Source organism: Phyllobates terribilis, unplaced genomic scaffold (genome assembly GCF_046119375.1).
Source record: "Phyllobates terribilis strain yellow unplaced genomic scaffold, ASM4611937v1 Scaffold_11__3_contigs__length_659146591, whole genome shotgun sequence".
Taxonomy (NCBI): domain Eukaryota; kingdom Metazoa; phylum Chordata; class Amphibia; order Anura; family Dendrobatidae; genus Phyllobates; species Phyllobates terribilis.
In genome coordinates this window covers 328,196,832-328,212,207 of record NW_027362771.1, presented here as the reverse complement: position 1 = coordinate 328,212,207, position 15,376 = coordinate 328,196,832, and the positions used below count along the sequence as shown (strand labels likewise).

The 15,376-nt window shown below is 44.8% G+C and overlaps 1 protein-coding gene across 1 annotated transcript in view; it reads right to left on the bottom strand.

The window, feature by feature from the left end:
• Positions 1 to 14,012, bottom strand: part of TMEM266 (transmembrane protein 266) — a 75,674-nt gene extending 61,662 nt beyond the window's left edge. Inside the window, exons 1-3 of the mRNA XM_073652656.1 lie at positions 13,865 to 14,012; positions 7,647 to 7,743; positions 5,812 to 5,966 (exon numbers count right to left, since the gene is read on the bottom strand). Of these exons, the coding sequence (XP_073508757.1) occupies positions 5,812 to 5,966; positions 7,647 to 7,660 (169 nt within the window). The 5' untranslated portion in view covers positions 7,661 to 7,743; positions 13,865 to 14,012. The remainder of the gene's footprint in view (positions 1 to 5,811; positions 5,967 to 7,646; positions 7,744 to 13,864) is intronic.
• Positions 14,013 to 15,376: the final 1,364 nt, after the last annotated feature.

Here is a 15,376-nt window from a genome sequence, read left to right as displayed (position 1 = left end):
ACAGAGATCCTGAGTCCATGAACTATGTATAACTCTGCCTCCACCAGATTGCCAGCTTTCAGCCTATGCACAGTGCACACAGAAAGCTGCCAATCAGTGGTGTGGACGAGGTTATACAGAGCTCAGTATTCAGAGAACTGCAGCAGAAAAAAAACACAGATTTGTATTTTGTATCTTAATAGATCAATATATTGTCGATATTCCATTGGCCAATCGATATCCTTCGTTTCCTCATCATAATCTTGGTCTTATTAGGCATTGACTTATGGTCCCCCTTGGCTCTTCCTTACTTTCTTACTCCTTTCTAGTCCCCCCATTACCTACCTATTTATAGATTGTATTAATTAGCTACCTTTACATAGCACCCATCATTTTATTTCCTGTAATTTCATATAAGAGGGGTCACCCCAAAAAAAACAAGAATTATTTTCTGTAGGCAAGTGGTTTGGCAGTGCTGCCCTTTCCCACTAGGTATGCTTACTAGACACTCTCCCTCTAGTTTCATGAGAAACCATTGCAGCGGACAGAGTGATTGTTTTCTTAAGCCCCTCCCAACACTCTCAGCGATTTTGCAATGACAAACTTTAAGGAACAACGAGCCAACATCAAATTCTGTTTCCTGTTAAAGAAAACAGCAGCAGAAACAGTTTCAATGCTTCGGGAAATTTATGGGAAAGAAGCTCTAAGTCCGGCAAGAATTTACGAGAGGTTTGCCCGATTCAGAAGGGGCTGAATGTCACTTAAAGATGAACCCCCGAAAATGTTCAAAAAGTGAGCGATGTCATCATGTTTGATCGTCACAAAACAACTGACGAATTGGAGAAAATACAGTGGCGAAAATACATTTCTGATGCACAGCCGATTTTGCAAGTTTTCCCACCTACAAAGAATGGAGAGGTCTGTAATTTTTATCGTAGGTACACGCCAACTTTGAGAGACAAAATCTAAAAAGAAAAACACATTGTATAATTTTTACATAATTAATTTTGTTGCATGAAATAAGTATTTATTTGATCATCTACAACCAGCAAGAATTCTGGCTCTCACAAAACGGTTAGTTTTTCTTTAAGCAGCCCTCCTACTCTGCACTTATTACCTGTATTAATTGCACATGTTTGAACTCGTTACCTGTATAAAAGACACCTGTCCACACAATCAATGACACTCCAACCTCTCCATCATGGCCAAGACCAAAGAGCTCTCTAAGGACACCAGGGACAAAATTTTAGACCTGCAGAAGGCTAGGGTGGGCTACAGGACAATAGGCAAACAGAGTGGTAAGAAGGCAACAACTGTTGGCATAATTATTAGAAAATGGAAGAAATACAAGATGACTGTCAATCTTCCTCGGTCTGGGGCTCCATGCAAGATCTCGCCTTGTGGGGTAAGGAGGATTCTGAGAAAGGTCAGGAATCAGCCCAGAACTACATGAGAGGACCTGATCAATGACCTGAAGAGAGCTGGGACCACAGTCTCAAACATTACCGAAAGTAACACACTATGCCGTCATAGATTAAAATCCTGCAGGGCATGCAAGGTCCCTCTGCTCACGCCAACACATGTCCAGGCCCGTTTGAAGTTCGACAATGACTATCTGGATGGTTCAGAGGAGGTATGGGAGAAGGTCATGTGGTCAGAGGAGACCAAAAGTAGGAATTAGTCCTACCGGTAACGGTATTTCCACGAGTCCATCAATGACAGCACCACCAGAAGGTCGTCCTTCTTATCCTTGATAGGATCAGGAAACACAGAAAAGGTAAATAGCTCCTCCCTACCACCACCCTCCAGTGATTTTTCAAGTACCACACCAGGATGGATGTAACAAAAGTGTTTATTGAATTTCCTTCTATACACGTTTATTTCACGTAACAGACAGGAAATCCAAGGGGGGGGGACTGTAATGGTGCGGTCATGATGGACTCCTGGAAATACCATTACCGGTATGACTAATTCCTACTTTCCAGGACATTCCTCCTGACAGCACCACCAGGAGAAATATCAAATAACTCCTTTAGGGCGGGATTACTGCTTGGAAGACTTTCCTCCCAAAGGCCGTCTGTTGATTTGACAGAACGTCCAATTTGTAATGTGTACAAAAAGTACTTAATCTTGACCAGGTCGCTGCTCTGCAGATCTGATCCACAGAGGCCCCTGCTCTCTCTGCCCATGAAGCAGACATTGCTCTTGTTGAGTGAGCTCTCATGTTTTCCGGGGGAGGTTGTCCTGCTTTAATGATCGGTGACTTTATCCACCTAGCGAGAGTAGATTTTGATGCTTTCCTTCCTTTGTTTCTTCCACCGAATTGGATAAAAAGGTTTGAATCAATTCTCCAGTCTTCCGTGATCTTCAGGTATTGTAGAATCGTTCTTTTAACATCCAGGGAGTGGAAAGAAAGTTCTTTCTGATTGGTATAATTTTGTCAGAAGGAAGGCAAGACAATTCTTGCGTCTTGTCCCTGATAGGGACAGGAAAAACACTGGAGGGTGGTGGTGGGGTGGGGCTATTTAAGCTCCTCTGTGTTTCCTGTCCCTATCAAGGATAAGAAGGATGACCTCCTGGTGGTGCTGTCAGAAGGGACGTCCTGGAAATAGAACTTTTGGAGGAAGTGTTTGAAGGAAGAAGAAGGATGATTACAACCCCAAGAACACAGTCCCAACCGTAAAGCATGGTGGGGGAAACATCATACTTTGGGGGTGCTTTTCTGCAATGGGGACAGGAAGACTGCACTGTATTGAAGGGAGGATGGATGGGGTCATGTATTGCGAGATTTTGGCCAACAACGTCCTTCCCTCTGTAAGAGAACTGAAGATGGACCGTGGCTGGGTCTTCCAGAATGACAATGACCCGAAACACACAGCCAGGGCGAAGGACTAAGGAGTGGCTCCGTAAGAAGCATTTCAAGGTCCTGAAGTGGCCTAGACCTGAACCCAATAGAAAATCTTTGGAGGGAGCTGAAACTCAATGTTTCCCAGTGACAGACCCGAAACCTGAAAGATCTGGAGAAGATCTGTATGGAGGAGTGGGCCAAAATCCCTGTTGCAGTGTGTGCAAACTTGGTCAAGAACTACAAGAAACGTCTGACCTCTGTAATTGCAAACAAAGGTTTCAACACCAAATATTAAGTTCTGGTTTTCTATTGTATCAAATACTTATTTCATGCAGTAAAATGCTAATTAATTATGTAAAAAATCATACAATGTGATTTTCTGGATTTTTTTTTTTTTTTTTTTTTTTTTAAGATTCTGTCTCTCACAGGTGAAGTGTATCTACTATAAAAATTACAGACCTCTCTATTCTTTGTAGGTGGGGAAACTTGCAAAAATCGGCAGTGTATCAAATACTTATTTTCCCCACTGTTACTGGAATTTCCTGGAGTTCATACCAAAGAATACTAACTGAACGTTTGAACATGAGACACATTGCAGCAAAGTTTGTTCCACGACTGCTTTCCGATGACCAGAGGGAGAGCCATCTTAGAGGGTGTCAGGAATTGAAAGAACAGACACAAACTGACCCCGATTTGTTCTCAAAAGTCATCACAAGGGATGAATTTTGGTGTTACGCTTATGATCCTGAAATAAAGCAGCAGTCCAGCCAGTGGAAGACAGCTTCATTGCCCCTACCAAAAAAAAATCACAGCAAGTGAAATAAAATTTGAAGTCCATGTTGGTTTGTTTTCTCGACATCAAAGGACTCATTCACGTTGCATTTGTTCCTCAGGGCACCACACTGAACCAACATTACTATCTGTAAGTGCTGAAGCAAAAGCATGAGGCAGTGAGAAAAAAAAATACCTGAATTATGGCGACATTGGGCTTGCCCACACAGCGTTGAAAATCAACCAGTTTCTGACGAAAAACGGCATGACAACTGTCACGCACAGTGTGGGAATGACTAAGTACAACACGAAGGGATGAGGGGAAGGAAGTCCAGACACTAGGGAAAGGGGGAGTGGAGGCCCCTAGGCTGATCTAACAATACCCTGCCTACTCTACCGTCCATATATTGATTCCACACCAATCGCTGGAGCAGGAAACCTAAGCCCTGTATATCCCTAGAGCTAGGCCCTTGATAGGGAGGGGGGGTGAGCACTGGTCAGTCCCCACTAAACTAAAGACAACAAGGGAGACAAACTAAAGGGGAGAACTTAGCTTGAGCAGACATCAGAGAGATAACATCAAACGTCCTCCAAGGGCACCAGAGAGGAAGCTAGACGACTGCAAACGCTCCAAGTCTTCACAAGGAAAAATATGAATATCACCGACGACTCCCTGCAGCAGACTGAAAGTTTATAAACACCCAGACCAGGGTGTGTCAGTCAAGAGCAGGAGGGAGGTTGCCGCTGGGTCCAAAAGTGAGAAGCATTTAAGAAGACGTCTGCAATGCCAATAGCAGTGACCTTCTGCAGACAGATCCAGAGCGACTGTCTGTCGCATCTGACACACCGATGACAACAATGGTTCCTCACCCCCCCCACTCACCTGACCTTGCCCCCTGCGACGACTTCTTATTCTCAAAAATGAAGAAAAACCTAAAGGGAGAACGTTTTCAGAGCATAGAAGGAGTTAAGAAATAATAGCTGGAGTCATCTAACAGCATTAGTTCAGGAGAATATGAAAAATGTTTCTAACAGTGGAAAAACCATTGGGACATGTGCATATCATCTAATGGGCAATATTTTAATGGGGATTAATGTTTTCAATATGCTATTTTGATTAAAAAATTCAAATAAGTAATTCTCGTTATTTTGGGTACTCCCTCGTACACTGAAGTGGTGGTTTATTTCTGTTTACCTCTCAACCACATAGGTCAATTACTTGCTGTTTCTTTTCTGATAAATCAATAAACCTTGAATTTGAAAAAAAACACTGATTTTATCAAAAATACAACATGCTGCTCAGTAAGTGACAAATCGCTGGTATCAAGGTCTCAGCCCCCACATCATGCTGCTCTCAGATAGAGGTGCCAAAACCTGGTGACACATTCCCTTTAAATCTAGTACAAAAAAAATGACAGTGGAGAACAGGACCTCGTAAGTAATAAGGGGTATACCACTAAATATCAATTAAACACAAAAAAAGAGAACCATAAGTGTTTCAACCACCCCAAATAAGATATGGTTAAGCACAGTGTGTTGACTAAAAAGATACGTTTATTAAGCCTAATATAACATACTTGGTGAAAGGGATGAAGGCAACAGAGTCAGGAGAAGCCCCTGGGGCTTCTGTTGGTTGCCTCCATCCCTTTCACTAAGTATGTTATATTAGGCTTAATCCATGGGATATGTATACATTTGTGATGTTGTGCATTACCTGCGACTGATTTCTTAGTTGGCCTAATAAATGCTTTACTATATGACAATTCTGCTGTGACTCTATCAACACACATTTTGTTGTTAATAACGAATTGTATAGTATATGCCATATGACCTTATGTGTTATAGTGTTGGTTTAAGATCTGACTACAACTGTGTCTCTATCTACTCTCTTTTTGCCCTGTCTGCCCATGTTATATCTTATATTATATGGAATTTATGCAATGTATTTTTTCTAAATATATTCAATAAACTTATGAAATCTTTTTCGTCAACACACTGTGCTTAACCATATCTTATTTGGGGTGTTTGAAACACTTATGGCTCTCTTTTTTGTGTTTAATTCCCTTTACATCTGTTGAACCAATTATAAAGTACATGACACTGAGGCCTGGATTGATGGCGGCATTCTAGAGATTTTACAGTGATAACATACAATGTCATACTAGTAAATCTAATACGAGCAACACAAATAATCTAAATTTATAATGACTCACATTGAAGTAGCTTTGTGTCTATCAGCAGCTCCATAGTCATTAGAATTACCACTATGATCACGCAGGCTACCAGGAAGCTATTCACTCCGGCACTGAGCAGAAATACGTGCCACACTGTAGCCCTCTTGCCACAACATGGCTTCAGCCAGCTCGACCTATAAACAATAGAAAAGTACTGAAGCAAATCCCCACACTTCCAACATTTTAGCTACTTTACCCAGGAAAAACAGCTTTCCAAATATACCAGTTATTATACTCAAATCATCTTCTCTCTTGATCTGTTTAATATCATATATAAATATTCATAAATCTACTATTCTTTGTAAAAGCAAGCACATAAACTAGCTCGTCAAGATGGCAACTCTGCTGCTGCGGTGCCAAGTCTGACTGTAATCAACTGCACAGCAGCATCCAACTAATAGCTGCTATCGATCAGGAAACAGTTTGTACTGTTATCACAAATCTGCTGTACACCTACTAATTGATGGCCCAGCCGTGCCACAATATCATGTCTCCACCACAATAAAGGCAAAGTGCCCAACCCCTTTAACGTGGGTAACCAGTGTGCATTAATATGGATAAAATACACTTAAATACTTTTGGGCTCCAATGCAGACAAAGTTGCCAAAAAGTCCAGACTTCACCAGGACTATCGAGAAATTTCAGAGACAATCTTGACAAAATCAGGTCTTTCCTGACCCAAAAAGGGTAGATTTTACATAAACCTCACCTAAAAGTAGGTCTTCCACCCTGGGTATTTCAAGGGTGGAATTTAAAAGTCTCTATTCAACAGCAATGGGGATATGTATGTGGGCATTTCCCAAATGTTTCATATTACTTAATTTTAAATTGCTGTAGAATGTTATAATTATTATTATTATATCAGTTTGGCACAATCAATTTAGATATATAAGAATTGGGAAACCATCAGCCTGGATGTGAGTGGAGTAAGGAGTAATGTTAAGTCCAAAGTGTTTCTTAGAACAAAGTCCCTTTATTCTCTTGTGTCCCTATAATTGGAGTTATTTAATGATTGAATAATAGTACAAATGCCACCAGGACTTAAAAAGAATCCGGTTTATGAAAAAATAATAACAGATTAATTCATTATCAATAAAGCAGGCTAATATGTTATGGCAATACATAGGACATAGGGGTCTACTCCTGTGTAGAGGCCCACCAGGGGATTCACTTGTTCCCATATGGCCCAGTTCAAGCAGACTGATATACACTGTTATGATCATTTCTATTCCCCAGCAGCAAGGAAAGTATAATGGGCATCAATCAATGCCAATGGAATGTGGATTTCTAGATAAGCATTTTTTTTATTTTATTGTTACAGCACAGGACTTGGTCTTGGTTGGAACTTATCTTTAATATGACAGTGATGTGGGCGCCTCTTGTGTCTGTTAGCAGAGACAGATGCAAGAAGCTACTATTGCAGGCCACAGTACATACCTCCCTTTCAGCAGAGGGGACATCAAAAGGAGGAACACAGATGTGATTACATGGGGGTCATCTACTGTGACAGACAAGAAAAATAGGGGGGAGGGGGTGGAAGGTTGTCCTAACTACCACTGAAAAATATTTGGAGGCTGAAAATGCTACCTATGTGGTCCTTAATAGGAAGAAGAGCAACAATTAACTACTTGCTACCACCCATAACTTTTCGTTGTGTTCTCAAGATTAAAATTCCAGAAGTGAAAAAGTAGAAAAACTTTTCAGAAAAGCGTCTTCTCGTACTAGTAATGGGCTCGCTACCTCACAGTTAAATCTGGGAGAAATTCTGCCCAACCAAAGACACATGCCTAGAAGTCATCTGAAGAAGTACTTACTGTGGGTTAGCCATGATAAATTGTGAAAAAACACCACATTCATATTTCAGATGTTACTTAATCCAGACATGAGAGAAAATGTGTCTCTTGAATCCATCTAGAAAATAAAAAGTATAATATATCCAGGAACTTCATACATAATAATTATCTAATGCAAGTCAGTAAGAAGTAATAATATACAATCTCCCTTCACAAAACAGCGCAATCTGAACATCTCCAGCACTGTTGGACTTTCCAACACCCATACAAATCTGTCTAGTAATGCCCTGATATATTGCCCACCCTCATACCACTGCAATAGCTTAGCAGGAGTCAGGGAGATTCAATGGCAGCCATTTAGACTACAACTAGGGAATATCTACTATATAATTGTCTTATCCCGTCCGTCCGTCTGTCTGTCTGTCTGTCTGTCTGTCCAGGAAATCCCGCGTCGCTCATTGGTCCGGCAGCGGCCAATCAGCGCCGCGGGATTTCTGAAAAAAGATGGCGGCCGTTAGCGGCTCATCTGCGGGACGGAGATGCAGCCGGGAGATGAGCGGCGCGAGGCGCTCATCTCCCGGCCGGTAGCAGCGGAAGGACCGCCGGCGCCGCTGACCTCCATGCGGAAGGGAGGACCGGGGAGCGGCGCTGTGGGTCGCGATACTTCTGCTGCGAGCGCCCGCTCATGTCCCGGGTTCTCGCAGCGGAAGTACCCGCACAGGCAGCGCCGCTCCCCGGTGCTCACCAAGACGATTCGATGATTGGTCGTGGTCTTCGGACCCGACCAATCACTGATCTTAGCGCAAAAGTTAAACACCGCTGTGCTGATTGGTCGCGGACGCTGCCCGCGACCAATCACCGATTTGGGCGCCACATTTAAATATCGGCCACGAACAATCAGCACAGCGGTGTTTAAATGTGGAGCCAAGATTGGCGATTGGTCGCGGCCGATATTTAAATTTGGCGCCCAAATCGGTGATTGGTCGCGGGCAGCGTCCGCGACCAATCAGCACAGTAGTGTTTAACTTTGGCGGCAAGATCAGTGATTGGTCGCGGGCCAAGACGGCGACCAATCACCGATTTGTGCGGCACATTTAAATAGCGGCCGCGACCAATTGGATGTCAGTGCCGCTCGCCGGTCCTCCCTTCACACCCTAGGCGCATGGATGTCAGCGGCGCTGCCTGTGCGGATAATTCCGCTGCGAGAACCCGGGACATGAGCGGGCGCTCGCAGCAGAAGTATCCCGACCCGCAGCGCCGCTCCCCAGTCCTCCCTTCACACCCTAGCCGCTGATGTCCCCACAGTATCCGCATGGTGTTACAAAGGTCCGGACATTTGTGTTAAAAATCGCTGATTGGTCGCTGGCGCTGCCCGCGACCAATCACTGATTTGGGTGCCAAATTTAAATATCGGCCGCGACCAATCACCGATCTTGGCTCCACATTTAAACACCGCTGTACTGATTGGTCGTGGACGCTATTTAAATGTGGCGCCAAAATCGGTGATTGGTCGCGCCCAGCGTCGGCGACCAATCAGCACAGCGATGTTTAATTGTGGAGCCAAGATCAGTGATTGGTCGCGGCCGATATTTAAATTTGGCGCCCAAATCGGTGATTGGTCGCGGGCAGCGCCTGCGACCAATCAGCGATTTTTAACACAAATGTCCGGACCTTTGTAACACCATGCAGATACTGTGGGGACATCAGCGGCTAGGGTGTCAAGGGAGGACCGGGGAGCGGCGCTGCGGGTCGGGATACTTCTGCTGCGAGAGCCCGCTCATGTCCCGGGTTCTCGCAGCGGAAGTAGCCGCACAGGCAGCAGCGCTCCCCGTTCCTCACTAATACGATTCCGCTCCCCGGTCCTCACCAATACGATTCGCTGATTTGTCGCACTCTCCGCACGCGACCAATCAGTGATCTTGGCGCTAAAGTTAAACACCGCTCTGCTGATTGGTCGCGGCCGCTGCCCGCGACCAATCACCGATTTGAGCGCCACATTTAAATAGCGGCCGCGACCAATCACCAATTTTGACGCCACATTTAAACACTGCTGTGCTAATTGGTCGCGGACGCCAGCCGCGACCAATCAGCGAGCTTGGCGCCAAATTTAAACAACGCTCTGCTGATTGGTCGTGGACGCCAGACGCGTCCAATCTGCGAGATTGGCGCCAAATTTAAACAACGCTCTGCTGATTGGTCGCGGCCGGCCACTGCGACCAATCAGCGATATCGCCGGCAAATTTAAACGCCGCTCTGCTGATTGGTCGCGGTGGCCGGCCACGACCTATCAGCGATATAGGCTGCAAATTTAAACGCCACTCTGCTGATTGGTAGCGGCCGCCAGAGACCAATCAGCGAGATTGCCGCCAAATTTAAACAACGCTTTGCTGATTGGTCGATTTTATCGCCAAATTTAAACAAGCTCTCCGGTCCTCACTAACACAGTTCGCTGATTGGTCGCGGCCGCCACCCGTGACCAATCACCGATATTGCCGCCAAATTTAAACACCGTTTTGCTAATTGCGCAAGGTCGGCCGCATACATATTCTAGAATACCCGATGCATTAGAATCGGGCCACCATCTAGTATCATTATAATAATCTTCAGGTTAGAGGTGACACCATAAAGTTAGGTAAGAATCATCTGCAGCAGAGCATAGACCTATATACAAATATCCCTATGGCTCAGATAACTAATCTGCACTCCAAGCAGCTCAAAAGGGAATCCCACCATGAGAGTGTGCACTTTGAGCGTTTGGCACATAACATTCAAGGGAACCTGTCAGTCGATTATAGTCGGCCAAAACACAGGCAGAATAAGTTAGAGCTGACTGTACATCTGCAGATAGGTATGTTTTTCTCAAAAACACTCTGGAAATTTAAGATCCAGCCAGGGACCATAGGCAGAGACAAGACTAGTCTGGGGCCATCGCCAGCCGGCCTCTTGCACTGCTCTAATTGATAGACAGGTCTCTCCTAATGTACAAGACTAGGAGAGACCCATTAATTACATGGAACAAAGCAGGTAGAAACTGGAGGGACTAATGCTTCAGATCTACCATAGAGCTCTGGCCTCATTTGCATATCAATGCAAACACTGATTTATCAGTAACAGAGGAACAGACTGGTCATGTCAAGGTATTGCTGGACTTATCTTTGAAAGAGCTACATGTACATATAGTTTGGGGTTGAAATCCTGCTGACAGATTCCCTTTAGATAGAGGATCATTCACCAATTTGAGCATGTTAAACTGACCACATCATGGAATAGTGACTGCAGAGCTGAATAAAATGTAGTTTTTATTTTTTCATTTGTCCTCTCCGTTGTAGAGATATTAGCTTGTAAAGTTTAAATTATAATATAGAAGTCCAGTTGGGCGTCACCAGAGATTGGTCTCTGGGGGCGTGTTCTTCCCCTGTAGGACATTGACCAATTATAAGCAGGAGGCTTTCTACTGTGTGAGATATGTAATGACTCTCCTCACTGCAGAGCTGTGTTTGATTATACAGTGCCAGGAAAATAACAGAAATGAGTGTGATTACTAACATTTCAGCTTTCATCTCAACTCAACCAGAGCTAAAAACACTGTGAGAGGAAAGCTGCTAAAAGTTTTTGTAATGAGACAAAGCTCAGCTCAGCTGTACTGCCCCTACAGGTGTTTATAATCACCCTCATCTCTGCTCTACTTCCAGATCTTTGTAATCACACACAACTCTGCAGTGAAGCCATTGAGAACAAGGCTGTGTCATTACGTCTCACATAGGAGAAAACCTGTTCTAAGCTATTGTAGGGACGTGTTCTTTTTTTCCCAGTTTGTTGCTGCCTGCCTATAATCATGCATGGGACAAAATACATGCCCCCAGAGAAGAATCGCAGGTAATGCCCAGTTAGGTTTAACAAAGTATAATGTGAGTGAGAAGAAGACCGGAGTGGAGCTGCAAAGTGTGGAAGACTGTGATCGGTGAGTACATTAACATACTTCCGCTACATTACATTTACATAGGCTTAGAGCAGAAAAAAAGTTTAATAGGAGTGCTTTTGTACCCACTTCTGGACTATCCATGGACTATAAACGTCTGGGTACTCCACACTTTACACTGCATTGACTTTCTAAAACATCAATGCAGTGTAAGCAGTGGCCAGACTCCCCACCTTCTCTGCTACACCAGTACTTGTATATACAGATTAGGAAGCATTGACAGTGCTTTATAATCTGAATTCAATGATCATGTGATTCCTGGGTGTAGGGAAGGAACAACAGCTGCTGAGTCCTAGGGGACCCAGTCAGTTCTGCTATGCAGGCAGAGTGAATATTCCCTTTAACTAGGGCCAATTTACCAACCCCAGTTGTAAGGAAAATCAACAATAAAAAAAGAACATATTAATGTGAAAATGACCACCAAAAGTATTGTAAGACTCCATGGGGAGCACAATGAATGAAATAAATGAAAAAAAATATATATATATATTGCCGATCTAAATTCCTGATTGTAGCCCCACCCCATTAAAAAATAAATAAATAATATGTCCAATATATAAAAATAATTTAGGGCACGGGGAGAGTACAGACGGCGACGCCAGGGCACAGGGAGAGTACAGACGGCGACGCCAGGGCACGGGGAGAGTATAAACAGTAGTATGACAGAAGTAAGATAATAAACAATGGTACTCCGTTATATAGATACTTCACATATTTATGTGACTGTAAATACAACAACATCTCTAGTTAACTACCAGTATATAACGTAATTAAATCAATAGGCTCCTTTAACACACAAATAAGAACATTGGCACAAGAATTGTGCAAGAGCTATTCAGCCATTATAATAAACTGATCACAATACTCTAACATTTCCAAAGACATCATACTGTCATGTATCACTGGGGGTATATTTGCCTGTCCAAGTCAGGGTGAACTTTCCTAATGATATGCAAGGTATTACAATTACCAAGTCTATATCATCAATAAAAGTACACTTGTACAAGCTGAAAGCTTTCTCCACCCCATGTACTAAGTGACACATGGAGCCCCTCACATTGCAAATCTGACCAAAGGAGCATCTACCATCTTCACGCATACGCTACACAGACTCACTGTGGGCATACAGTTGTACTCTAGTCTAGATGGCCAAACGTTTGTCAAAGGAACATCCCAATTTATTCATCAGGCATTAAAATTGAGGAGTTGAAGAAATATTTTGTGTACACAGACTAAGGCTTCATTCACACATTTATGCCACGTGTCCTAGTCCTGTCTTTTCTCAGACAGAACACTGACCCATTTGCACGGAGTCATTCACACATCAGTTTTAAATACGTGTTCGTGTGTCCAGTTAAATACGTGTCCAGTGTGTGAATCTCAGAGCAGGTCCTATTCCCATCTTTTCTGTGGATCAGACTCCGCCATCAAAGTCTATGTAAACAGATGACACACTCAGGACAGACTTTGTGCTTCAGAGATCTGTTAGTGTTTCACTGATCCATTGCAAAAAGTCAATGGATAAAGAAAAGATCAGACATACCTGATTCAGTGAAAAATAAAAACCAGAAGCAGCTGGGGGGGGGGGGGGGGTTGGTCGATTTGTCTGGGATGGTAACACCCAAACCGATATGGAATGCAGCCTTAGAGGTGGGATACCAGTACTGGCTTTTATTGGGGTCTTATTACTAGACTAATGGTCTCCTAGAGTCTACAGCCGATACAGACTGACAAATTGTCCACTGAACTTCAAGGGTCTTTCCACGTTAACATGGGCCCACTGATATCAGGAGGTTGAGGGTCCACAGTCACCAATCAGCTGGCCTTGCCTAACAGATGATTGGCTGTGGGGACCCCCACCAAGCTATTACCGGAAACCCCCCCTAATGAACTGCAATTGGATGAAACTCTAGCTACATAAAAAAACATTGAAGCCCCTGAAATGAATGAGTATATGACTGTTTCACCCTGGTCTGCAGTGTGATGCCAGCATCGGGGGTCTGTGAGCAGCTCACTGACCACAGCTGTGTCTCATGCAGTGAGTGACAGGTAAAGGTGGCTATAGAGACACTAGTCGAGCAGTCAGCCCTCTCCAGCATCCGCAGCCGCCATTATGGAGGGTACCGCTACCCCGCAGCCCTCCTACTCTCTCGAATCCCATGCCTCCCACAGGCCACGTTCTGCACACAAGTGCACGTGTGCCCCCTCACTCCAGCCCAGCGCCCCGAGCTCTGCCCCCACTAATGCCCCACACACGTGCCATGGACAGGTCATTCCACTCATAGACCGGACCGGCTCCTCCTCCACATTCTCTCCAAACGTCTCCTTGGAAACCACGACTCCGCCGCAGCCTCCGCTAAGCCGCCGCCACCACCTGACTAAGTGTTAAGGCCAATGGGAGGGCGCGCTACGATCACGTGCCGCACGCATACTGCGCTGACGTCAACACCGTCGGTTCACCTCAGGTGACGGAGCTGTAGTTCTTGTCAGATGAGCTGAGGCGGCCATGTTGGATGTGGGCTGTTGTACAGAGGATTAGGGGGGATTATCTGCACTGCGTGCTGTCAGTGTGTCTCCTGAGCTCTGGGCGAGAAAGTGAGAGCGAGAAGAGCCGTCTTATCTTTCCTTGTGTTGTGCTCTGCTGAGGGCGACGTGTCTGTGACAGTTGGTCTGTACAAGTGTCAGCTGAGCAGTAACGACTAGTGGCCATGTTCTGCTGGGAGTCAGTGTGTTATGGCTGAACTACTGTATGCAGATGTTATACAGGCAAAGGAAAGTGTGGGAAGGACGCCATAGAGACCCTGCCTCCTCTATAGGCTTCTCACTAGAGTTAAGTGGGATTCAGGTTTGGAAGGTGTCACTCATCCATGGGATATAGGGGTAGTGTTGAGCGAGTATGTTCTGTCCGAGTACGCTCGGGCCGAGCACCGAGTAGTTACAGCTGCTTGGTGATATGTTTGAATCGCTCCCGTGTGCATGATTTGCAACTGTTTGGCAGCTTTATTACATGGGAGGAATGTGTAAGAAATAGACATTCCTCACATATATTAAAACTGTCAAACAGTCGCAAATCATGCACACGGGAGCGATTCAAACATATCACCGAGCAGCTATAAATACTCGGAGCTCGGCCCGAGCATACTCGGCGAAAGGGTTAACAGAACATACTCGCTCAACACTAGATAGGGGATAACTTCCCGATCGCTGGGGGTCCGACTGTTGCTCCCACCGATCCCAAGAACCAAGGTGTGAATGGAGCGGAGGTTGATCCAGAGCTGCCGCTCCATTCATCCTTAATGGGATTTCCGGATATAGACGAGCGCTCGCCCAGCTGGTCTTTGGCGCTCCCATAAACATCTGCTCCATTCACACTGGGCTGTTCAGGCTTTGGGGCCAGCGAGGGTCCAAGCAATCAAGAAGTTATACTTCATCCTCTGGAATGCGGGATAACTTCAAAACTTGAGAATACTGGCTGTCATCTACCGACCCCCAGGGTGAGCCACCACTTTCTTAGACCACTTCACCACCTGGCTGCTTCACTTCCTTTCCACTAACATCCCCACTATCATAATGGGTGACTTCAACATCCCCATTGACACTTCCCACTTATCTGTCTCTAAGCTCCTATCCCTCACTTCCTCCTTCAGCCTTGTTCAATGGTCTTCTGCCGCTACTCATAAAGATGGCCACACGCTGGACCTCATCTTCACCCCCCTCTGTTTCCTATCTAACCTCTCTAACTCTCCTCTGCCTCTCTCTGACCACAACCTAA